Source organism: Corvus cornix, chromosome 2, assembly GCF_000738735.6.
Source record: "Corvus cornix cornix isolate S_Up_H32 chromosome 2, ASM73873v5, whole genome shotgun sequence".
NCBI lineage: Eukaryota > Metazoa > Chordata > Aves > Passeriformes > Corvidae > Corvus > Corvus cornix.
This window is the reverse complement of record NC_046333.1, coordinates 112,759,604-112,786,556: the sequence shown is the minus strand read 5'-3', so window position 1 is coordinate 112,786,556 and position 26,953 is coordinate 112,759,604. Positions and strand designations below refer to the sequence as shown.

Here is a 26,953-nt window from a genome sequence, read left to right as displayed (position 1 = left end):
TTGCAAACAATGAAGCTCTCTTAAGAATTTGAAATTATTTGAAAAACTTTCAGAATTCTTCTCTCCCCCACCCCTCCCTACTGCGGGTCAAGGTGTGTGGAAGGTATCTTTTCAGCTTTATACCGGCTAGCGCTTGTATTTCAATGCCTTAGAAAGCCTCGAGCAGCCTTGAGAGGTAGCACGGGCTATCTAGCACTTTAGTAGCTCTAAAATCGGTACCTGAATCAGCTGCAGAGCAAATACCATCAGCAGAAGCAAAGAGGGAGAAATATAGCTCCCTGCTCGCTCAATTCCCTGCAGTTAGAAGCCTTCAAATGAGACAGATGACCAGAGATATTCACAGGAAAGTCGCTGAGCTGAGAGAGAGGTGGAGCCTCCCCTCAACCATCTTTTATTCGGAGAAGGGGAAAGGGGAGGACTGGGGGCGGACCCAGGGTGACCGGCCAATCAGACACTGCTGAAGAGTCTGAGTTACATTTGGTTTTGCCCACAATTAGAACAAAGGAGCTCGGAGCACATGGGCAGGAGCAGGTGTCTTTGGGAGGGGGAGGGGAGCTCAGAACAGGCAGCAACAAAGGTGTATTAAAATGCCAAAAAGAGAGAACTGGAGAGAACTTGATTCATTGAATGTTGAATAGTGGCACTAAAGTGGTATCACGGTTTTTCAACTGATTAAGTAACATCAGGTCACTGAAAAAAGTACTAATTATCAATCCCACCTTCTTACTGCCTGGACCTTCCAAAAAGAAATTTTACTAGGGTTATTACATACAAATGCCAGTTGATTACTGATTTCCATAATGATCCCATCACTTATAAAATATTCCAATGTGGTTGAAGACTGGATGGAACACTTTCCCCAGGGAAGTGGTCACGGCACTATAACTGACAGAGTTCAAGAATGGTTTGAACAACACCCTGAGGCACATGGTGTGACTCTTGGGGTGTCTTGCACAGGGCCAGGAGTTGGACTTGATATTTTTTATGGGTCCCTTCCAACTCAGCATATTCTAAGATTCTATGATTTTCCCTAGTATGTGAAAAGACGTAAGTGGACCCAACCTCTACAAAGTGATCAAGAAACTTATTTTTGAGGGAATACTAATTTTGATTAAATATAAAAATATTTTTCAAAAATTTCAAAACAATAATGCAACAACTTCCTAAGATGGTTTTTATCATATATGAGGAGTTGGGTGAAGGTGAGAAAAATTCCCAGTGCTAAATCCAGGGAACACTTGCATGACAAAAATTAAACTCAGTAGTAGACCTAATTTCCAATTTTTAACTAGGTTATATATTCCCACTGTATGCCATGCATACACTGTATGCCATGCACCCCCGTCAGAAGAGATATGGCAATTTCTAAAGCAATGCATCCCAAATTGCAGAAAACGCATGACCAGACACTATTAAAAAGGATTTGCTTATTGTTTGTATCATTGAAAGGTAATGATCTGACTTATTTCCAGAGGCTATGTTGACTATTTAAGATGCATGGGTTTTCTTTCTATAGAACTCTTGATTTTTAATATTTTTGAGATATTCTATGAAGCCTTACATTTTAGGCCTAGGAATTTACCTAACTATATCAAGTTTTAATTTTTCTAGTTAAAAATGAATAATGGTAACACTTAAAATGTTGATATAGAAGTTGCATGGATTTAATAATGAAAAGCTATTTAGTACTGCTGTTACTACTTGATTTAGTAGTTTTTAATTTCAGCTAGTGAGTAATAGCAGCTATTGATTTGTTGGTGCACAGTGTCTAACGAAGTCATCCCTGTAACATGAAGAAGCCATGACACTGAAAAATCTTAACATCTCCTCATCAACATTATGGCTATATATATTAAATTCCTGCTGGTGTTTTAAAAATCATATACATATATTTAGTTCAGAATGAGTTCATGTAGAAAGAACTACATAAACATTAAATATTGTCAATAAACTTTCTTACGCAAAGTATAACCTTACTACCAGTGGGACCAAGAATTAATTTACTTCTACCACAAATGACCCTATATAAAGTTAGGATGTTCATGAAAGAAGTGAGATAGGCAAAAAACCCAGTTGTGCATGTCTGAGCCAGTAGCTGTGTGAAATAGTGAAATTAAAATAGTCAGTGTTTCGAGAACGACAGTGACTATATTTCTATGCAATTATTATAATGACTGTAAGGGGGCTATTTGAAGAAGTAAATTTTATGGTGATGTGTGATATTGCTGAATAAAATCTCTACATAATAACAACACTAATCTGACTATTTTTTATAATGTCTACAATGATACTGCCTTTTAATTTTATAAATCCTTTTAAATTCCCAGTTCAAGAAAACATTTGAGCATATGCTGAAGTCTCTCTCAATATATTCAGGAAAGCAATGAAGCACGAAGTCCCTCTGACTTCAGTAAGTATTCTTTCCTGAATAAGACTGTAAATCCCCTCTCAAATTACCAGTGAAATTTACCCACCAATGAAGTGGTAAGGATTTAAAACAGAACAATTATTTAGATCCCAAGATCCATGTTCTCTTGAACTGGAGCAAATTTCACTCTTCAGTCTTTAAAGAAAAATTCAGTTCATTGGTTCATTTTACAATTCATACCATGAATTGTAAAAATTGGGAAAACAGAAAAAAAGAGAAAAGGTAGAAGACACCTTTGTAGCCAATGCACAGTCACACAGTGAACAAGCATCAAGTCCATCGGCAGATAACACAACACACATTTTGACACAATCACAGAGAGGTCAAAAGCTACAATGTTGAATTATGTTTATTTTTAAAATCAACTGCTTCATTAGTAAAAGCCATATAGTTAACACAGAGTATTAGCATTAAGAACACATCACCGCATAGTGAGGTTTTAATTCCTATGATCTAATATCTATCACAGTATTTGCCAACAATTGAAGTTATTCAAGAAATATAATATCAAGAGCTAACAAAGGTTTCTTCCTTCAGAAAATTTCTCTTTCCAATATACAGAGAAAACTAGAACACCATTTTATGACAGTAGTTCCTACTCAGGCTGCACAACTTAAAGCATACTTCAGACTATAGTTTTACACTACTACACAGTTGTAGGTTTTAATCTTTTGCTGTTTGATTCCAAAACCTGTGTTAGATATTTAAACACAAACCCAAAGGGCTGCACACTAAAACTGAGGGCTATCTCAAAAAAGGGGACAGGAACTGCAGGGCAGAATAGTGCACTTCCCAAGGACACAGGAAGACGTGCCCTTCTATTCTGCCCCCTCTTCTGCTTGTATCCTGCTACCAGCACTGTTTGGCAAAAGTGCAGGGGGATGCAGTAACACAAGAACTTACAGCAAAGACACCCTCCAGTGTCCACCACTAAGAAATTGTTCTGAAAAGTGCAGATAGAGGTTTAAGGATCTGCAAGATGACACAGCAATGGAATTGAAGCAGTGCTTGCTTAGTGAACGCTCCAGCTACTAAGGCACTATACAAAAGATCATTTCAAAGTAACATACACAGAAATTCAAGGTTTGATGCTTTTTGAGAAGTCCCATCAGACTGGCCACTTAGAAAGAAAATTCCTCTTGATCCCAAGTGGCAGCACTTGTTTAAGCTAGACCATTAGGTGGTTTCTCAGATGCTGCGGTGGCAAAGTCCACTTTACACCCCGCATGCTGCTTTGAAAGTGGTCTCTCCGTAAACCTCTGTGCTAGAAAGTTCTCCCTTTACCAAGATTCCACTGGTCACTGACTCTCTCCCCCCACCCATCTCTTCACCCACTGGCTCCTGCTATGTCAGTCACCCTTGCCTCTGCCCCCTAGCCCTGAGACCATTGGCTTCTGATGCTTTGCCCACCCCTGGGACCCTTTGGGACAAAACCACGCGCACGTTTTGTTCTTGGTTCTCTGTCCCTGCTTCCTTCGAGTGTGTTGGTTTCATTAAATGCCTTGGAATTGCATGCAGAGAACCCCTCTCGCCTCTTTGTCTCCGATTCGCGCATAGACTGTGGGTGTGAGTGGCTGTTTGCGACTACCTGGGAAGGTGTCATAGGTTAGCAGGCTGAGTCTCGGAAGTGATGTTCTTCTTACAGCTTTCTCTATGACCTGACAGAACCTACCACATGGCCAGCTTGAATATGGACAATTCTTTAAGCCACTTAAAATTGTGACCACCTCTGTGATACACACTTAAGAATAGACAAACTCCGCCCCCCCCCCCCCCCCCCCCAAGCTCTCTCTCGTTTCTAGGCTGGGCCATGGCTCCAGGATCATCTCCCCCCCCCAGCAGGCTGTGGGCAGCCAGAGTGGCTCAGACCCCCCCCCCCCCCTCCACTGCAGCCAAGATTTCAATAAGCCACACAGCTGCAAGGCCGAGGTGAGATTAACCCTTTTATTGCTGTGAAGAGCTGAAAATCTGAGGGAAGAGAAAGAGGAGATGCTTAAAGCTGAAATTCTGTTGTGAAGCTATGATATATCAGAGTATCCTGTTGTAATTTCATGAAGATATGGGGGGTGGAGTGTTCAACTGCTGACGCAGCTGTAATTTCATGAGAAGTTTGGACAGGGAGAGATGGAAGCGATGAGGACTTTTGCTCCAAATGGGAAAGGAGAAAACCTCAGTTCCTAGAGATGCTCCCAGAGATAGTCCTAAAGATGAAGATGAGGAAGACCCTTTGCTCCCAGGGAAGGAGAAGGGCCTCTGTTTTTGTTTCTGAACGGCTCAACCTTAAAATTGTACCCCAAAAAACTTCAAGAGTGGACCCTCGAAAGCAGTTGCGGGAAAAGCTGCAAGTCGGGGGAAAGGACTCACACGCAGGCAGAGAGACTCCTCTTCCTAAATGGACTGAACAATATTTGGAAGTGGGCGGCTGTCTCATTGTGATAATGATTTCATAGCACGAGCAAGAAGAGACTTCTCTTTATAAATGGACTGAACAAGGTTATTATGGACATGGTAAACAGACTGAACATCTTAAGGGTTGTCTTTTTACATTGTCAGTGGGAGAAGGGAGGAAGGTGGGGGGAGGAGGAGAGTTCTGAAGGTATGGTATAATTTTTTTTCCCCTCTTTTAGGTCTGTTAATAAACTATATTCTTTCAAGTTTGGTGCCTGCTTTGTGTTTCTCCTAATTCTTATCTCACAGAAGATAAACAGTAATGAGTATTTTGGACCAAACCACTACAGAGGGTGAGATCGGGTGCACACGTAGGTGCTGGCAGAGTGCCGCCTAAGCGTGTCCACAAAGGACCCTGTGGAATATACACGGCATTGATCCACTGAAACTCCCTTTCCATACTCACATGTACAGCATCATACCACTCATCTTATAGCTATACTCAGGCTTCCTTCATTGATCCTTGCTCTGCCTGTTTTCACAGGTTCATGGGCTTTAGTCACAGAGGTATCAGAACATGCAACCTCAAGACTGCTGTAAAAGCATTAGTAGAAAACTAAGTGATCTTCCTTTAAAAATAGATTTCATCATCTTTCGGGCCTACATGCCAAGTAGGCCACTTATATTAGCTAACACTGAGAGACATGTACAGAATTTTCTTCACAGGAATAACTAAAATAATCAGATGCAAGCAATATGAATAAGTGTAATGAGGAGGTAGGAGAAAGAGATTAATTTAATTAAAAAAAAAAAAATTGAAAATATAATTAACCTACAAAATAAAAAACATCCACCAGGCAATAGAAGACCAAATACAGATCAAACAGAGGACATAGACTCCTATCAGTTCTTTCTTCAATGAACTTCCAAGATAAAAAGATACTACTGATTTTTCAGTGATCTATTCAAAATCAAGTTGAGAAAAAGAATATGGTTTCAAACTTTTAAGTCTAACACTTGTGGAATGGAGTACTTCCAAGTTGGTTTAAAAGATCTAACAGCAGCTTTCTGGAAATCTTTAACCTTTCTTATGCTCCACAATCAACACTAAAATGTCTATTATTCTTTCAGTCAGAGTAATAGTAGGCTGCAACTAATTATTGCTTAGTTCCATGTTTATATTTTGAAAAGTAATATAGGAGCGCCTCAGCAAAAGATATCAATGCAAGCAAAAAAAATATTAAAGGAAAAGTCTTCAGCATTTTCCTGTTTTTCTTTCATTAATCTTAGTTTCAATAATATCACACAGAAAAATATCGCTGTAAGTTCTTAATTTTCATTCTTAAGTCATGTACCCTAATTTTGAATTCTGTTTCACTAAAGGCTGTGTGTACTGGTCATAGGAGTTCATATTAAATAATTAGAAGGCCATTACTCCAACACAGAAACTATGAAAAGCAAGGAATTGGAAATTTTTAAAATGCTATGTCTTCCAAAACTGAGAACACACCCCAGAGTCTGTGACTCATAGGTCATATGGGACATTTTGGGTCCTTGAACTGAAACATTTCATACTATATTCTGAAATACGAAAAACAACAATTCCTTAAATAGATTCCAACTATAAAACATTATTTACCACAATCTACCAGTATATTCTTTGACTCATTCTAGCTGAATTTCAGACGGTTGATTCTAATGCAAATGTTCATTTTAATACCAAACAATGGGTCTTGTTAATGATTCTCAACCTATGGACTACTTATTGGTGTGGGACTGTGGTCCATAGAAGAAATACACAAAGATGTATTTAATAGCCATTCAGCTCTACGTGATAGGCAGCTATTCATGACAAGAAAATACCTATGAAAATACCAAAAAAAAAAAAATCCCAAAGAACTAGAAGACTTCAAGACAAACTTATTCCAAGCTTTATGAGCTTTTTCAGCATATCTATTTGTAGTGAGTACATGCCAGAGCTCAGAATGGCCTAGTTTTATTTTCACATTATCTACTCCATGAATGACTCTGCTTCTCCAGGATTATTCAGCTACAGTAAATGTACTTAGTAGTTCTACAGTTTTACAAAGTCCTCTACTTTAAATGCTCACAGATGTCTCACTTTTTAAAAGTGATTACGTATTTGGCTGCTGGGCACCTACTCTCTGTCGAAGCTAATTCATGAACACATCTTTTTGAATTATATATGTAATGGCTTCCAAAGCAACTGGCTAAGAGGAACAAGACAAATCCTTTAACAACACTGAAAATGACAGAAATACCAATGGAATTTTTCCCAGTGTGGTTGAAACTAAACAGCATGTAATTTACATTTTTTTAATGTGAAATAGGAAACTTGAATACTTTTTGACAATACAAAGCTTTAAGATAGTTTTCTAACTGTATATTACAACTCTATGAGTGATAAAATCCCCACTTTTATTTAGGCAACCTACTCAACCCCCCCATTAGTCAAATATTATAAATCCATAAGCCTAATTGTGGTTTCAGCTTGTTTGGTTTACGCGTAAGTTTCATCTTCACATACAACACACTTTCATTACAATTACAATATGTCAGTAAACTTCTCATCAGTATATCTCAGAAATTTACATAGGAGCCAGATTTTGTTTGGGATTAATTTAACTGACATTGTCAAAAACAGATGTTGACCAAAGCTGCTTTGGGAGGAATGCATGAACCCCTTAAGCAAACAAAACTACAAAAATGGGAGAAGCCTTTACACCAGTGTTGTAACAGCATCTACTGATTTCTACACCAGCTTAAATAGCATCGTGTGTGCACTGGTGTGTACAGCCAGATGAACAATAAGCTTTCCCATCAATCTACAGAGGATTTCTTATTTAAGATACAAAGTTTTTGGACTTCTTAATAATCAGAAAGCAACCATGATGGTAGTCTGTGCTGAGAATGTTGTTTGGGATTTTTTCCTTTTAATTAGTTAAGGAGAATATTCAGAAAAATGTCAACATCTGCAGCACTTGTAACATGTTTTAAGCAGGCTCCAGAGGCTTTGCACATTTGCCTTCAAGGATGCATGACATAAAAATTCAAAGATATTTTTCTTTCTTTTAAGCAGGCCATATTTTAATACATAGATAATATGTAGAAATTCTTCCTACTCATCATATCTTCACAAACCCTTGTGGGATCAACCTTTATTACTCATAAAAATGGTATCCTTTTAGTGGATTTTAGTCCAATATAATATGAAGTGTTGAGAATAAGCCAGAACTGTAATTTACTAATTATTTGTAGGCTACCAACAAATCATTTGCATTGCTATTCTCTAATAGGAGTTTCAGACAGTAAGACATCAATAAAACCATCTTTAAATGAAAGCAGAGAAATTTAATAAGACATATTCTCTTGGACTAAAAAAAAAAAAAAGATTATTTAAGGTATGTCTAATATACACCAACTAAATATCCCATCACAGATTTCTCCAATATATATTTAAGTCAGCTTTTGATTACCATCCATCAACCTGGAAAAAAACAGACAGACTATATGGCAATGACATTTTCTGGTGATAAGAGCTGCCTCAAACTGAAAAACTCTGTGCTGTATACAAGCCAGAGCTTCAGTCATGAAATTACAAATAAATGAAATGTGAAAACCAATACAACAGGTAACAATACCAGTATCTGGTATGTAGAATATTAATATTTTGCTTGTGGTCTGCAGGTGTTATGGCATATATGGCACAACAATGCAATGACTGTTCTAGGAAAAATAGATGTATAATGCATGATCTATCCAACAGTGTAAGAGAACATGGCAGAATCCAGCACATAACCATGAGCTGAATTGAAGAAAAACATTGTATATCAACTCTCAAAACCATAAGCCATCTTTCAGCAATTAGCCAGGAAAACCTTAGAAGAATGACCTAGGCACATATGACTCTCCACTCCCTGTACAAAAGTCATACAAAATACAAATTAAAGCAAAAGGCTAAAGACATTACCCATGTTACATAATGAAAAATAATCAGTGATATTTACAGAATAAAGCAGAATTTTCCATTTATCTGCATGATTCTCAGTTACAACTGTAATAAAGATCACTAGAAACCCTCTTAATGAATGGATTTGTATTTTTCTTTTGCTGGAAGACATTATACTAAAAAGAGCTTCATACAGAAGTTTTTCTTTTTCAACAATTTTTTTTTTTTAAGTAGGGGTAAAAATAAAAACAAAGTAAAAAGTGGAAATGTCTTTTTCTAGTAAGCTGCAACAGAAACTAGACAATAACTTGGAGTTAAGGTCTCCAAATTTTGCAGGTAATGAGTACAGGAAGAAATAATTCTAATCAAACTATTAATTTAAAGAATTTGGAGTTCTTTCTTTTCATAGTTGATCATAATGCACTTTTTATTATTATTATTATTACAGTAATGAACTTGACTGGTTTGAGTTTTCTAACCCTGATTATTAACAAAACAATGAAGCTGCTTAATAATCTATTAAGAATATAAAAATCTCCTGCTCTTTTAGTCAAATTGTTCCCACAAATCGAATTTACCAGAAAAAAATGCTTTCCTGGTTGAATTCTATATGACATTTCTAAGATAGTTACTAAACAAGTACATTTGTTTTGTTTGTAATTTTTGAAAGGCTCATTAGTAGTATTCAAAATGCATACACATTACCTGACTGTAAAACATTCCAGCTATTGTTCCTGTTCCTAATGCTTGAAGAGTGAAAAACTTCCATTTGACACAGCATTTTGAAGTACAGTCTTAAATTTTAAGACATTTTATGAACAGATATGAATCTATGATTGTTGAAAACAATACAAGTGTTGCATGGCTTGAACATTTTGCCTGACTAGGCAGAGCTCCAAGTCTGGGGGAAAAAAGAAAGATCATTCCCAGAACAAGAGTTTGCTCACACTAATCCCATTGCAAGGCTGGGGTCAAACACACAGCCAGTGGCAAATTTCACATTTACATATTCAATATAAAATTTGCTGTTGGCAAATACGACCTTAACACTTAGTTTTCATGAACACTCACAGTAATCAAGCACCAGAATATAAATGCTCATGAAAAATTAATAAAAAGTGGTCTTAAAGAGTTTGAAATCAAATTCTAATTTTATATTTGAATAAATATTACTGTACAAACCTATTGCCATTTGTTCAGTTCTAAATGTTATCAACTTCAATATGACAAAAAAATAATTCTTGGACAAATTTGTATTTGAAGTAATGTTTTAGATCAATATATGCAGTTAATTCTGCTAAGCTTCTTGGACGCTCAGGATCTAATCTCTGAGAAAGATATTTTAGTACTTCAGGGAAAGTGCCTAGTGGTAAAAGCTCTCAGCTGAGTAAATGCATAAAAACATACTTTCACGCCCTTTAATGCAATAGCTGTTTTTCTCCTCCAGATTAATTGTATTGCATCTGGTTGAAGTTGAGAAAATTACTTTGTTCTTCAAAAATTTAACAAAATATGTAAATTCATAATTTTAGGCAAATACATATGTATTCTGCTGAACTGAGATCCAATATAATTATATTGTAATTTGAAAATTTTAGAAATAATGTTGCCTTAACATTTTTAAGATCATTTTCATCAGTGTCTAAATTTTAAAGGTCTTGGCAAAACTGGATTTGGAGGTACTCGTGCTGTATTTTGATTAACTTGAGAACATTTACAGATATTTTGGAAACAAAAAAGATTAGCATATAATTCCAAAGAAGTAAAAAGATAATTTGTATTTCAGCACAATGATGAAAAAGTGCTGAATTACAGTTTTAATCAGTTTATAGAATGAGGTCTTTGAAACTTTCAAAATTAAGCATAAATCTGATATATTAATCAAAACTGATTAAGCTACTTATCCCATTGCAACCCTTATTTTACCTTTTCTTATTTTCTTAATTGAGCAATAACACCACAGAAATCCATTCTTGCCAGAAGTTAATTACCATTTGAGACTATAAAATCTTATAAAAACAATAATTTGTAGACTATTATATAGAGTGAATGTGTTTTCTGAAACAAAATTGGCAACATCAACAATAAAAGAAAACCAGAATGATTTGTGTAATTCTATTACATTGCTGCTGGGTTATTATGCCAGAATATCACAAATGCACAAACTACAGGCCTCACTTTTAGAAATTCCAAGTCTCTCAAACCTTAATAATTCTAGTTTTACAATTTTCTCTGTGCTCTCACTTTCTATAAAAATTCAGAAAATAAGAAAAACACTGCTGATGCTACATAACTCCATGATATCTAATGAACATTATACAGAGATGTTTTGATTCAAAAAAGCATGGCCCTTTTTAGATAGCACTTTCCTGTTGAGATATAAAGATCCTGGAATACTAAAAGCTTCAGTTGTAGAAGTAAAATTAAAAATTTAAATGTCTTAATGCTTTCAATTTCCAAAGCTCCCAATGTTTTAATTGGAAAAAACTCTGTTTCAGAGATTTGTTGTTGCCATTGTTGTGCAGGTGATTGACTTTACCCTAAAACCTCACTTATTAATTGATGGAAAGATGCTTTATGCACTCTGTGAAACCTTACAATATTTCAGGGTGATGGATATTGAAACAAAATATTTTATTTGTTTGCATGCATTATGGTAAACCCTAGCTCTCACCAACATTTCTCTGCAATCACTGATTCAGAAATCATACATGATCTGAAATGCACAGGGGATTTTGAATATGTTTTGTATTTGATTTCCCATGTAAACATGACTGAACAAAAGATGTCAGCATAACCTCAAGACAACTGAGACATGATGGACATTTTGTGAAACATGCCTGTCTATTCATTTACTATGTAAGTACATCATACTCAGAATAGTATAAGAAGAGAAGGCATTTCAGAAAATCTAGAAACATCCTCCGTACTTTTTATTGCAAGCCAGTGTTTAAATATGGGAGTTTTTTGATGTAGAACAGTCCCTTGAACTTTCCTTTTAACAGGTCAGCACAATTAGAATCTTTTAAATGCTCTGAATCACTACTGGCTTGACAAGGGCATGTGAAGTGAAATAGAGCTATGAACATTTCCTATTTTAAAGATATATGTCATTATCCTGGTAATGCCAATTCAGCCTGAGCAGTGACTATTTCCCATTTTGCTCAGAAAAGTATTAACAGCACAGGGAGGTACCAACTCTTGCAGGTCTCCGAAGAAAAATCCAGAGAACGTGTAACTTGTAATTTTTACTGAAGAGCTGCTTTGCTCAGTAACCAGACCTGCACACTTGTGACCTGTGAAACTCTTACTACTGCAAGCTGTTGTACTTGCCACAGCCTTCCAAAACAGCTGACAAGAAACAGGTACTACCAAACTGAACTTGTATGAAGACATCAGTACTATCAGGGCAAAAGCAAGAAAAAAATACATCTAGAAATAGGCCCAGTGCTGACAAACAGATACCAAAACACCAGTACCATACTGTACCATACTAGTGGTTGAGAAGTATGGGGTTGGCCATCTGGAAACCTCCTTGTATCCGGCTGGAACAGGCCAACACTGGATACTATTGAAAAATTATATAGAGTCCATTCTCCTTTCCTCTTCCTCCTCCACCGAACAAACTGTCAAAAGACAAAGACCCAATGTAGAGAAAAAAAGACCTAAAAATATGTACAGGTGTTAGATAACCCCTGGATTAAAACTTTTCTCCTGGCACCCATTTGATTTTACTATAGCCAGAACAATGACATTTCTGATGAGTGAAGTCAGGTATTTTTAACTGCTGGGAAGTTGTCAGAAAACTATGTGTGTGCACATTTGCACTTCTTTGAGCATGCCTCCTGCATGTGACCCCTCCTGGCTAGTTAAATGAGTGCACCTGCTCTATTCTGTCCACTGTGCTCTCTCAGGTCCAAATCAAGCCATTAGAAATACAGAAGTTGCCTTTTAGAGGTGAGCATTTGCTTTCAGTGTATATCACATGGTTGTTGCCTGTTTAAAGAAAATGTAACTGATTCCAGTTGGATAGTATTTTCTAGTCCTTATGGGTAAATGAAATCCTCTTAATAGTGACCAGAGAAGATAATTTCCATGCCCATAGCAGTTTTCATTTTTCCTACATTAAGTTGGAGTGTTTTGTGTATGTTTACTTCTTCTGCCTTTTGGAGGCTATGCCCAGAAAGGAAAACACTGAGTCCCTGAACTAAAGTGTGTGTAGCTCCACAGCTGGGAGATGCTGTGCAGCATGAAATATTTCAAAAAGTCTTTTGGAGGGTGAAGTACACACACGTACAAATAAAACATGAAAATATTTCTACTTGCTTCCTAAGGAAGCAGAGAAACCTGAATCTTTACAGCAAAAACATCAATGTAAACAAGGTCACAAACAAAGCATATTTGATGGTACACACTTTAAATCCACTCCTCAACTGTTTTTTTCTTTGCAGCTCAGGTTTCAGAATTAATAGACCTGTATGACAAAGGAGGAACCAAGGACAGTTATTTGAAGGATGTTGTGCCGTAACTAGTGATTCAATCTTTCACTCTATCCCACTAACCTCTAATGGATTTTTGCTTTGAAGACTGTAGCCATGTAATAAGGAAATAACAATATTAATCATGTATGCTTGGTATTAGTCATGACAGCATGTTCTACTCCCTTCTATTAAAACTCAGCAGTAATGATGAGTAGTTTTAAAAGATGAAATCTTAATAAAATGACTAATAGATCTACAGGTATCTTGAGAAAAAGAAATGAAAATATATATTAGGATGACGAGCAACATATTAACATATTGTAAAAGTCTAATGTGACAGTAGTTGAATAAATTTAAGATTTTACTGAGTTTAGCACAATAAAAAAAAATTAAACAATAAAAAGACATAGCTAAAACCAGATTAGAAAAGCAGATGAACACATATTAAGAAAACTACTCCAGGATATATCCAGATTCCAGGCATTTCCATAGTAAAGTATTTACAGAAAACAGTAGACTATTTACAGCTGCTACATTCTTTTCCACTTGATGGACACATTTCAAATCTGTGCTGAAATATTTGACAGATTATTATTAGCTCAAATTTAATGAGCATTAAGGATATTCAATAACAGGTATTTTCATTAATTGTGCCAGGGTAGGTAAAGTGACATCAGTTTTATTATTGTTGTTATTATTGTTATTATTATTATTACTCAAGTCTCAGATAGAAAACAGATTAGCAGCTGTACAGAAAGAGTAAAAGTATTGGATTTCCAGAAAGTTTACAATTCAATTTTAAATTCAGAAGTGAAAAACTGCACCTAGATTACAGTGTTAGAAGCACCAACTGTGCAGCTTCCAGATTTAAAGTTGCCATTCTGTCTAGAGGGGAAAGGATTAAATGGCTGTACCGTGAGTTATAAAGTACAGGATTTCTGCAATATGAGAAGGTGGTAATCTGTGTTTGCAGGTTGCTGTTATCACTTCATGAAACTGCAAATATCAATCCAGAGATACTTTTCTATAACAGATTCAGAAGTACTTCATAGAATTCAGAGAGCTAAATCTGATAATAGTCTAGGTCTCTGTTTCACAGTTAAGGAAACAAAGATAACATAAAAAACATAATTTACCAAAAGACACACCTGCAAAGTCAAGATGGATTGAAATTTCAGATCATTTGGTTTCCAGTCCTGTCTTAAAAATCTAATATGCTATTCTTCTGCTTAAAAACATTTACAAAAAACATTGCCAAAGCTATTCATAATGAGTTTTAAAAATCAGTTTGAATGAAACCATAGTTTTAAAGAAACAGGCCAGAGTAAGAGTTTCATCAGTTGCAGATGATTGCAGTTGAGCAACAACAATCCCTACATTGCCAGTTTCATATAACACAAATGACTCATGGAGATTCAGCACAGTTACAGCCCTGCTGTGAATGCTGAGAAAAGGGGGAAGCAAAAGATTCAATGCAGTGCATGAGGACATCTCATGTCAGGCCATTCTGCTGGAAAAAAACAGTGTCTTGTGCAAAATGCAAGCAGTGGGTGAATTGAACCACAGTGCTACATATTGTAGTTACCTCTACATAAAATCCACCAAAGCCTAAATACTTATTCTGTCTTTATACCTACCTGCCACTACATGAGCTTTTCCTGTTACTTTTCAAGGAATGTCGGAATGCCACGTTAGCTGACACATGAAAGCTACCATTTTTCATTTGAAACATTCCCTGAATGTTCCTCAAATGCAAGAAATAAAAAATTACTTCATATCTATAGTCATTTAATTTCTTCTATTTCCTAAGAGAAAAAAACTAGATGCTAAGATCCAAAGAGATATGTAACCATAGTTATTAACACTGCCTGAGATGTTTTATTCACAGCATTAAGAACAGAGACAATCTTAAACATATCAGCCTTCATTCAACTGGAATTCTACCTTGGCTCTAGATGATTTGGTGCACTACAACCCTGAACAGTAGATCCAACACAAGGTTTTTGGCCCCTGCAACTGAACTGACATACTTTCCTACTCATAGCCACTCAGAAGTAGCTCAAGGGCCTCTCACTCTCTCCCCAAACCTTGTCCATTGGTGGTGGTGTAGTGGCTAGACCCAGAACCACCACAAACGTCCATACAACAGTATTATGTTGGTGCTCGTCTACCCATCTTTATAGTTGGACAATAAATGGAGGTAAAAGCTAGAAATACTTTAATTTCCAGCCTTAAGAATAATCATATCTATTATGGCGGATAACCATATCCACTAGGTGTCTAGATTGACAAACTACACATTGTTGGACCTTATTAATTAGACAAAAGCTGAAACTCATAGGTCTGCCTGTGAATAATCCTAATTTCAGCCTTCTAAAATTCTTGCTGTAAAATTTAAAGGAGAGTCTACTGGAAGAGGAGTAATTAATAAATCATGAGTAGAAGGAGCACAATGTCATGTAATTTAACAGATACAATGGACTCTCCTTCTACATACAAGTTTATATTGCATTTTTGGGGCTCAAACTGCCAGTTTGAGAGATCCTGTGAGATATTTTTTAAGAGAATTGCTAGATTACCTTTTTTTCTGCAACCTCCTCCTGTGTTGACACTTCACTAGAGAGATCATGTATTTACCTTACCACATGAGAGCACTAAAACTGAAGCAATGTTATGCTGTACTCAGTTGGGGGTCTTTACAACCCAAGAGAAACAACAAGCTGACAGTCAGTCTTTGATAGAAACTCATCATGCTTTCATGGTAGGAATAATATTTTCACCTTCTACAAGCAGAAAACTAAACTCAAGATTAAGTGACTCATCTAAAGATAACAAATAATCATAAAGGAACCATGTAAAGGCTTCCAGTAAAATACATTAAGAACTGACTAAACCTACCTATCTAGGCATATAGGAGTCTATCAGTCTGTCTGTTTATCTATCTATCTATGATCTGTATCAAAAGTAATGAAAGACAATAAAGACAACAGAGTGCCCACAACATTAAGATAACTAAGATCACTGTACATTGGGGAAAGATTCTCCCTGCTATGAAAGATGACATGAGTTTGATTAAACTACCTAACTTTGAAATTCAAATAATTTTATATCCATAGTACAGTTATCAGTAAAGCAAGGTGAAATACCAGTGTCATACAATAGGCTGCAGTGATTATGCCACAGATTTTTCTTTGCAGAGCTATGAAGATATGACATATCCTTAAAAAGTTTCCACAAGTAGCAACAAGTTTTGCATCTAGGAAAAGAGAGAATTCTCATCAGAGTCACACTGCAAATATAAGACTGAATTTTCTACAGGTATCTTCAGCACTACCCACTGAAAAAAATTCCACACTGCTTTACAAGGAATATTTTCTAAGACATTAAGACAACCCAAACACTAACATATGTACCTGCTAAGCCTTAATTAGTAACAGAAAAAATCAGAAAGAAACAAAGGTACAAGCTCAGGTGTCTTGCAGAGCCATTTCAAAAGTACCAAGATGCAATAAGGATTGAAAATTAAGTTTCAACTCCTGTTCAAATCCCTGCTGCGAGCAACTAGGCTCCACACACTTCCTATTTTCTCTATATTACCTTGAGGTTAAAGCTACAGATCCTGTATTTGATAAAGACCCTACAAGACAGAAGTGCTAGAACAACTCCAGCTGCAAAGGACACACTGCAGACAAAACCCCACCTGCAACTCCTGCTGGCACACCAGTTGATGTACTTCTCCTTTACTGAGGGCTAAGCCTAAACCCACAGGTTACTGCACAATGCAAAACCACATCTATCACCACTATAGCAGCTTTACAACAAATTTACTCCACAAACACGTAGCATATGGCAGTGAATGTTTCCAAAAAAATGGATTATCAGAGTCCATTTACTTTGGCTTTTTTATATTATATATTTATAACTCTTATGCATGTTTTAGTTTATAAAATGTCATATGGACATTTGATCCTATTTAAATATTAGTTAATATTTACTATTAAAAATTAAAAATTATTCTTAATTAAAATAAGGATTTAATTTAAAATTTATTTGCTTCTTAAACTTTGAAACCATTTGCAAATACATAAATGCACATTCAAAACTGATAAGACACCATTTTTTTTTATTCCTAGAGAATTATCTACAAGGAGTTTGAGAAGCGGATTATGTTAGATAAACAAGGTATAAATCAAAATTTAATATGATAACACTTGCTACTCTGTGTCAATCCCCCCTTTCAGCTTTTCCAAAATCTCTTTCCTTGAACATGTTTCAACCTTATCATAAATACCCAACCGATTTATGTATCATTTTGAGGGTTAAGAAAATGTCTCAGAAAACAGAAAAGCAAGTCCTGATGTCCATACCAGTTTTCAGTATGCATTCAAGGCTACACTTTTAGTAATATCTTTCTCATGTTTTTTAATTTCAACATTTAACTTCCAACATTTAAATCCCACTGAGAGATTTGCCAAATTAATGCATATTAAAAAAATCAACTGCAGTAAACTTATAGAATATTTACAACCTGATCACTATCGCACAGACAAAACTTAAAAGCAATATAAGTATGACTATAAGCCAGTATATACAGAAGGGGGTATTATGAAGGCTCTGAAGAATGAAGCAGGATTTGCTGTACAGATTTCCAAAAGGAAAAAAGTGTGCAAATGTACTCTGAAGAATAGTGCAGTGATCTAATCTTTCAACCTGCACTAAACCCGTTCATCAGAACTTCATCTTTATTAACTCCTGCTCTCTATACCTGAGCAGCACATGTTCGATGATCTGACATATAGCAGAATGCTGTATGAAACACAAAGAATGTCCTTGAATCAGCAAAGTAAGATTCAGAAAGATAAGCTTTCAAATACAACAGTACTACATTATTTTAAAAATACAGGTAAAAATTCTCCTGAGCTAAACAGGATTTAAAGGTAATTTATTTGGTAATATTCTAACTTCTGGCACGATTTTCTGAAATATAGGGTTTCCTGCATCTGAAAGTACTTAAGAAGAGTCAAAAAGTCAAATACAACAAAAGTACATGATGTGTTTCACAAAACTGATTAACCTATGGAACCAGCCTACCACAGACTTCTCAAAAATTCCTTCTCTAGAAGAAATCTCCTTAATACACTGTTATTTTATACCCAAAATGATAACAGCTTAACTAAAGGAGAAGAGCACCCTGATAAGGAACAGCCAGAGGACGAGAGGCAGATGAATACTTTTGTCTCTTTCTTTTATTTAAAGAACCAAACAACAAATCTCCAACATACTGCAAATTACAGCTTTTGAAATTAAAATGACCTCGCACAGCCAGAAGGGTGTAGCACTGCTGAAATTTGACAGCTATAAGCGGGCAGAAGAAATGCTGGAATATGTACAGCTCAAATCTTCATAATAAAACAATCACCTTTAATATAGAAAAGCCTAGCTGAGAAGAGCAATTACACAAACTTAGGAAGAAAAGATTGCACTTTGTTGCTTGTCATGTTAGAAGGTACAGTCATATTGGTTTAGGAACAACAGTAAAACAGCTGATACCCCTGCATTGCTATCAGCGTACACCATCATTTCAGCAACTACAAAAGACAAAAAGTAGACTAAAAAACAGAAAAGCTCACCACTTCTTCATGCCTGCATTTTCTCACATTAATTCCATTAATCTGTTATTAAAAAGATAAAGAGAAGACTTACTCTACATTTCATAAGCATAGATTTCATTTCACTTTTCTAGAAAAATACAGACAAAATAATTTGCAGTTTTACTCACCTGTAGAATTGCATCTCCTATAAAGAGCAAACCTGAAAGTTCAGCTGAAAACAGAAAGCATATTTTTCACTCACTTTGTACAAAACATCCAACATTTTGTGAACATGAATTCTTATTTAATGTTTTGCATAATTTTTTAAAACTTCAACCCAAAACCTGATAAAAACCCCAACATAAAACTACCAAATAAATTATTTGTATTTTGTTTTTTAAACCCAAATTACCAGTGTATCAGTGGTACAATAAAAGAGGCTATTAGCCCAAGCACTAGACTACGAAATTTCATGCATCAGTCCTTTGGCAGCTTTCAGGCCATTCTGGTGAGGTGTGGTATATTTTTCTGGCTAGAAAAGGACTGCAGGACTAGGTCTTATTTGACTGTGAGAGATCATTTCTTGCAAAGAGAAAAAAGCAACATGGAGACTCCAGAGCTACTTATGAATGACAAATCTAATTTTGAAGCTTTTACCAAATATAAAGGACCTTTTAGATCCTGCATCTTTGATAAATAACAGGGACTATTAATGCTGCATAACACTTAAATATGCTGAAGAGCTAGAAAATCAATATATCATTAAAAAAATTGCCAAACTGAATGTGATTTTTAAAACAAAGCTGCATCACAAAGACATTTACAAAATCTAATTCTACACTTCCATTTTTTAAACACTGTGCTCCATTTCAGAGCTATCTGGTGCAAACACACCTTATAAGCATACCAGAAATATAACAAAGATTATTTAAGTGTCTATAAAGAAGTTAATAACTCCCAACATGAGAACTAAGGAATGATAACAGATTACATGCAATTATTACCCACAGTATTCCATATCATTACAGAAGATACTGTCTGGAAAAGGCTAGTATCTGACTTGATCCAAAAACTTTACTTATTTACATGAGCTTTAAAATTATATTGAATCCATATTGACATAAATTATGACACTCAAATCCGCATTTGAAGGAATGGTCCTATTAGCTATCTTTAACAATGGATTGTTAAATTATTGCAGGACAGACATTCTGATTTTTTTGGAGGCACAGGCTTTAGGTCAAGCAGTATTTTCTTTATCAAAGTTCCCTAGTCCAGGCACACAGCATGACATTTTCTACGTCTCAAGATAGCAGTCTCCTACACAAGAGATGTCCCTCAAAACTAGCTCTCTCAAAATCAGCAGCATTTTAAGTGAAAGCAGTAATGAATTGTATCATAGCTAAGTAGTACGGGGGCTAGAAACAATGTAACAGCTCCTGCAGCAAAAAAATAATGACAAAAATAAAATTGCACTTCAGTGTGCCCAATTAAGTATATCTTTCTTATTTTTCCTGAAGTGCTTAATAGCATTTTAATATCTACTGCATGTAATATATGCCACATTTTTACGTATTACTTAGTTATATGTATACTGAAGAGAATGTAGTCACAAGTATAACTTCTTAAGGTTAACCTAATGGCCTTCCTTAGGGCCTCATTCCATGCTCCTCCTTAGCCTCCCTAACTCCAACTTTCACATCTACCTTTCAGGGCTGGCTTTCAGCTCTCAATATGCTGATTGCACCACACCTTTCTTTATCTGTGTGGGTGAATGTGAGACTTTTCTTATGCTGGCACATTTTGGTTGAGGAGAAGCTAAATTCTAGAATTACTGCATTACAGATGGCGGGAAATATTTCCAAGTTTACATTTCTGGCCTTGCACAAATAAATACAAACGTAACAAAGATATTAAATACACCATATTAGTACTGGTTCACAACCTTCCTCCCTCATAATTGTGCACATCTTGAGCTGTTTAACTATTATCCATGTATCATTCCAGTAACTTCAAAACATTGCCAGTTGATACAGAGATTCAGCACCAGCTCTGTTATTATTAAGTATGGTCAAGACTTTTTGCAGTAATGATTTTGCAACATATGAGCTGCTGCAAAGGCTGACACAGCTCAGCATCTAATGCTGAAATAACACAGGAGTATTATCAAGGTTCTGCAATTTGCCACCCCTGTCTCAATATTACCTGACTAACCAGGTTAAGAAGTCATGCATTCTCCTGCTGTGTTACCGTGATTTCAGAGGCAAACATTTGATCTGCTACAGCTTCCAGAAAATAACTGGGAAGTGAAAGCCAGTAAATCATTGTCTTTTGTTAAATTTGTTAAACATTTTCATTCTATAAATACCTTCCTATTTCTCATCTTAAAAATAATGTTTTACAAGAATCTTTTATTTAAAAAAAAAATACATTGAAGACTTTACAAACTATTCCAAATATCAATTCCGTACTTTTTCAGAGAAAGTTTCTGAGGAAGAGATCATAAAGACATGGGAGAGAAAGGGTTTGTTTTTTGATAGTATTTGTTTAACACTGAAGAATCTCAAGATTTAATACATCTTTCTTTAAAGGGAACATTAAAGAACAGTGTAATAAGCTGATACCTGATACCCACCTCTTTGTTCTTTGGAAATCTTGGAAATGACCACTGGAATATTATGTTCTGCCCCACCCTGAAAACAGAATAAATGACAATCTTGTCAGTCACTAAAAATACCTTTTTGCTTAAAGTTACATTTTACCCTTTCTCTAAATGCAGTTTTTAGAGAGACTGAGAAAATAACTCTGATTCTGCATTTCCTCTATTTTTTAATGAATATTTGATTGTGATTAATTCCTTATTGTGTCACATAAAGAAGTTCTCAGTTGCCATCATTAGCTCAGAAACTGAATTCAGAACTCTACCAGACTTGAAGAAAAAGGACATCAGTTTCTGTGAATTCTGGAGCACTTAATGTATGAAATGTGTCCTGTAAAAGCAGAATGGCCATCCAACTACAATGGCAACCACACTGTGTTTTCACGCTGGCTAGAAGGAGGTAAACAAAAGCACAAGAAAGAAGGTTTGGACTTTTCATCTCAAAAGCATCCTTTATTTGTTTCTGTCTGTCACACAAGAGTGAAGAGAACAGTGGCATAAGTAACAAGAAACAGAAAAAGGAACATTAAGAAATGGAATAGTAGGTGTTCAATAAATAGGGAGAAATAAATGAAAACCGGATGATAGTTCCAACAGCTCAACAACAATTCAATGCTGTTGCTTCATTCAGTTTATCCTGTTGGGACTGGAAACATTTACAGTCCTTAAGAAAAAAGTAATAAAAATAAATCTTAAATGAAAAGGAAATTCAAAGGAAGGTAAAGGCAAATATATAGAGAGACACAAATATTTTTTCCTCTGCAGAGAGCATGAAAGTGTACACTCAAATGCAAGCTGTACAAATTCAGGTCACCAGAAACCACTGTCTGCCGCATTGTTGTTCGGCCTAAGAATCCTGGTTAAGGATTTGCTTACTCTTCTTTTCAGCAGACAGTTTTACTTTGGAAATGATGGCTTTTTTAGGTCCAGGTATCTGGTGTCAAGGTGTGAAAAGGACTGACACAGGTATTTTGATGGCCTCAGGAACAGCACATGTCCCTTCTTCATACAATCACCAAGTGTTTGAAACTGAACAGACTCCTGCACTCAACACCTCTTTCTGTCATGGAATAAAGATTAATTTCCTGTGACACTGTAGAATGTTAAATAGGCTAAATGTTCCTTTTGCTAGTGGCTATTAATGCAAACGGCCCTAAAAACACTGAGTTAATAGGGATCTCAGTAATATTACAACAATTTTTTGTTTACAGGAAAAGTTCTACTGGCATTGCATGAGATGAGTGTTGACAAGCACAGAACATATCAGTATTTCTAGCACAGACTGAGTATTGACTCCACAAAGACCAGAGGCTACCATCATTTCAGTTAGGCTGAGGGATGTATTCAGACTAATTAAATTGAAGCATTATAGCTTGCTGAATATCTCTCAGTAGTTTTCACCAGAGAAACAGCAACAGCAGAAGTTGGCTTCACTGCAGATAATGAGTTCAAGCTCAATATATTTTAAAGTTTTAACCTATACCCTCCAGATTTCTAGTCACATACAAATTTAATTTTTTTCAAAATTTTTCAAACAACCAGAAAAAATAACTTTGTCATTTTCTTTCTAAGCTTCCAAGTTACATACATGTTGCTCTATTTAAAGCCCAGCAAAGAAGTATAAGGTTTAAAACTGCCTCTCTGCCTCCTTAGACTCGGGGCTCCATTAAAGCCGTAATTTACTTTTATTACTAAGCGAGCCTGCAATGCACACAATATGATTATTCCTCCCTTGTATTGAATCTACCAAAATGCATTTACACGGCAGGTCTGAAGAAGCTTTCAGTGATGTCCTACTGAAGAGAATTATCTCCTCTCATTGTATCCGAGTCTGACCTGCATGAAGGCTTCTTTTTAAATTAGTAAAAGGATGTAGTGCCTACTATTCTAGGAAACAAAAAATCAAAACAGGAAACAGAAAATAGCTGACCACCTATCTATACCCAGTCACTGTTAGCAATTTGTAGCAAACTGTATGTATTCTGCCAACATCTTGTTGAATACTACTTCAGGTTGATACTGCAGCCTTGCATCCTGCATTCTCCATACTTGATTCTCTGTCCTGTATAGGAAAAAAATGTATGTGTGTCTAAAATCTGGTTTTACAGTCTCAGGGGACACTCTTCTGAAGAAATCTCTGGGAACAGAGGCAACTTTTCCACTGCTTTAAATTTTCTCTTCCTCTAGTATGGACATGTAGTTATAATCCCAGACAAAAATACATCAAGTAATGAAGACTTAATGGCTCAGACCTCTACCAGAGTCTTATCTTGATCTTTGTCAAGCAAATTTTCTTTGTCATTTTTCCTTAAGCAGGGACGGATAAGCCTGGAATAATGGCAGCAACCCACCTGCAGAGGTGGTCCTGCTAGAAGAGGCAGAGGAGGCTCTAATCACTGGCAGCTGTTTGAAGGTCACTGTCCTGGATGTTGGCCACTACTGGTGAGAGGTCATCCACACCTCCATTCAAAGTTTCACATGATATACTCCTAAAGATTTTTGCTTATTCCAGATTTCATGTGTGAGGGTTTTTTTCAGAAGTTTTTGACATATGAAAAGTAGGGCAACTGAAAGCAGTAACTTTTACTAAAAAAGGCTTGGGGTTTTTGGCTCTAAATATAACAAGGAAATTACTTTTTTATTTTCTAAAGGAAAGAGTTTATAAAAGATCAGACCAATTGCTGGACTTTATCATCACCAGAGTTAGACAATGTAGGGGACTTTCTGACTTCATACTAAAAGGCAGCATTTCTACTAGTGAAAATAGCTTTAGGGTCTACTGCCACCGAATTTTTTGACTGAGTCAAACTGAAAAGTCATACTGAATCTCAGAAGATCTGTGATGCTGTCCACCATTTTAAAAGAATGATCAAAACAGAGGCAGGAAAATGGCAGTGTACTGTAGTCCTGATAGCCAGGAGTCAGACTTAACTGCAAACCTCAACTTGTTTAATGAACTACCAATTTTGTTGCCTATTTCTTCAGGAACACTACACTCCAACTATTGAAAAAACAGGGTGTTCTTTCAAAAATCATACACTTAGCAGCATCTTTTGTTGAAACTCTGCATCTCAAACTAGTCAGAGATGTGATAAATGACTAAAATACGACACTACACTTACCAAATTCTACATCTATGTCCATGGCTATTCTTTCACACACACATATTTAACAGGAGACTTCAGAAAAGAGAATATAATTCCTTCAGAAGAGTGTAAACCAGAGCAGGTCTGCTTCAAATTCAATCACAGTTTCAACACTAACTTCAGTTAAGACGTACAGCAAAACACAAGGTTTTCAAACCTTAAAAGAGCGGACTACAATCTATTTTTAAGAGGGCTGAAGTTTAGGTCTTGGAAAAAAGTCAATCCTACAAGCAGGTTTTTTTAAGCAATCTGCAGAATTTCTGATTTTTACAAATATAGTTGGAACACCCGGGTTATAAGAGAAGAGATTTTCCCTCACAGACAAATTAAAAAAAAAAAAAAAAAATTAGTTTAATTTTGGAATTATAATCAATTTGTCCTCTGCTCTTAAGAAAAAAGATAATTCCAAGGCTCCAAAATACTTGCAGTGGGATAAGACATTTTCAAAATTGACTCAAGAGAAATTTAAAAGGTGACTTTATCGTGTGAGATTTCTGACAGTAAATGGGTGTTTTAAGGTAGCAGAAAAAAGAGACATGATAATGCCCCAAACCTAATTGCCAAAACTAAGCAAATTCATAACAAAGCACAAGCAAGTATTCTAAAGTGAGGGCTATTAATCACTGTACTGCTGTAATTAACACCTCAGATAAACGGCATCCTCTGATATGCACCACAGCCAGAAAGCAAGTCCTTAAATAACCCCTATCTTTAATTAGCCTGGGAGTAGTAAGATAACAGAAACTACCTTAGTACATGGGGCTGTGGAAATTACTGAAACAAGGGGGAGAGGCCTCAGTCCTTCCCACTCTTTCAGGGTTACTTGTAGACCTCTACTTTCTGGCACAACTTCAAAATAATTGCATTTCTATTTAATATTAATAACAAATATGAGTTCTTTGTTAAAGTTCAGGAATTTTACAAAACAAAACAGCAAAGTTTTATTCATCTGCAAGAAGAAGCATACCATAATTAAATGACACATTTTAAACAGAAAACTGGCACTTTGCAGAGTATTTGGAACTGACATGTCAGTTCATGCCATAAATAAAAAGTCCATTTCAGTGAGTCTTCATAAAGTTTGCCTACTAAAGTAAAAAAGGAAAATTACTATAAGTTCCAGTTCTAAGGTGTTTCTTACAACTAGCTTAAAATTATGATAGTAATAAATTATATTAATTATTTTTTTAAGATTGTGTTGGCTATCCAATTGCTTGTCCATCTTTGTGAGAATGTAGAATTACTAATAAAGTGACCTAGCAAAAAAGGTCCCACATTGATTTTTTAAAAATTAAGTAATTTTAGAGTAACAAATCATACTACCTGATATACACCTACAGAAAATCCTGGACCATAGAATTCATTTTCCTTATTTAATCTACACCATCCAAGCAAGTCTGGGTTTCCTTTCTTTTAAAGAGATTTCTTTTCTCTTTAATGACATTTTTGTCATTATTTCATAAGTTATTGTACTTGTGGTATTTCATAATCTGATTGCTAGTTACTTCAAAAATTAAAAATTGTCTATTCATATCTGACTTTATGTATCTTCGCCTTTCCATTACTCAGGTTAATTTTGATCAAAATATCTATGATATAAAACAATCCTAGAAAATGGGTATCTTGCTCTAAAAAGGTAAGAATATAGTGCTCTACTAATTTAAGAAAGACCATTGCACATTAACTATTTAATTTATATTTATCAATGATATTTTATTTTATGCAATGTCCACAATACTAAGTAATGGGATCTTGAGATTGTCAACAATGTTAATTCTAAATGATAACTCATTATAAAGTATACATAAAAATCAAGTTTATTGACTTGAGATTTGTTTTCCAGTCATCTAAAGTCCTTACTACAAGCAGTTATTTCTTAGCACCATATAAAAACTCATTTACCCATATACTTGATTTTACACTGACATTCATTACTTCATCATTTTTCAGTGAACTGTAACCTACAACGATATTGGAGGACAAGAAAACTTGAGTGTTGTTGACCAAACTGATGAGAAACTTTGGTGACAAAATAGCAATTAGTTTTCCTTGAACAGAGGTCTTCATGGGTCAATAAGATAACAGCAAGCACACCAAGACATTTTTAAAAATTAATATTTCTATTCAGCAATATTCTTATCAATGATAACACAAATGCACATTAATCCTTCTTATAAGGAGTCACTTATAAGGTCAGTACTAGCAGATGCTCATAGGAAAATCTATACTTTCACTATATATGAATAATTTAGGCCTCTTTGCATTCATGTGAAGTACACTTCATTTTTTC

General features: G+C 35.5%; 1 protein-coding gene across 2 annotated transcripts in view; it reads right to left on the bottom strand.

Annotated features, from left to right (window-relative positions):
- SNTG1 (syntrophin gamma 1) overlaps positions 1–26,953 on the bottom strand; it is a 336,705-nt gene that overhangs the window by 112,910 nt on the left and 196,842 nt on the right. For both annotated transcript variants that reach the window (XM_010401190.4, XM_039549083.1), the window contains exons 5-7: positions 21,494–21,551; positions 19,047–19,090; positions 18,898–18,939 (exon numbers count right to left, since the gene is read on the bottom strand). In XM_010401190.4, coding sequence (XP_010399492.1) covers positions 18,898–18,939; positions 19,047–19,090; positions 21,494–21,551 — 144 coding nt within the window. The remainder of the gene's footprint in view (positions 1–18,897; positions 18,940–19,046; positions 19,091–21,493; positions 21,552–26,953) is intronic.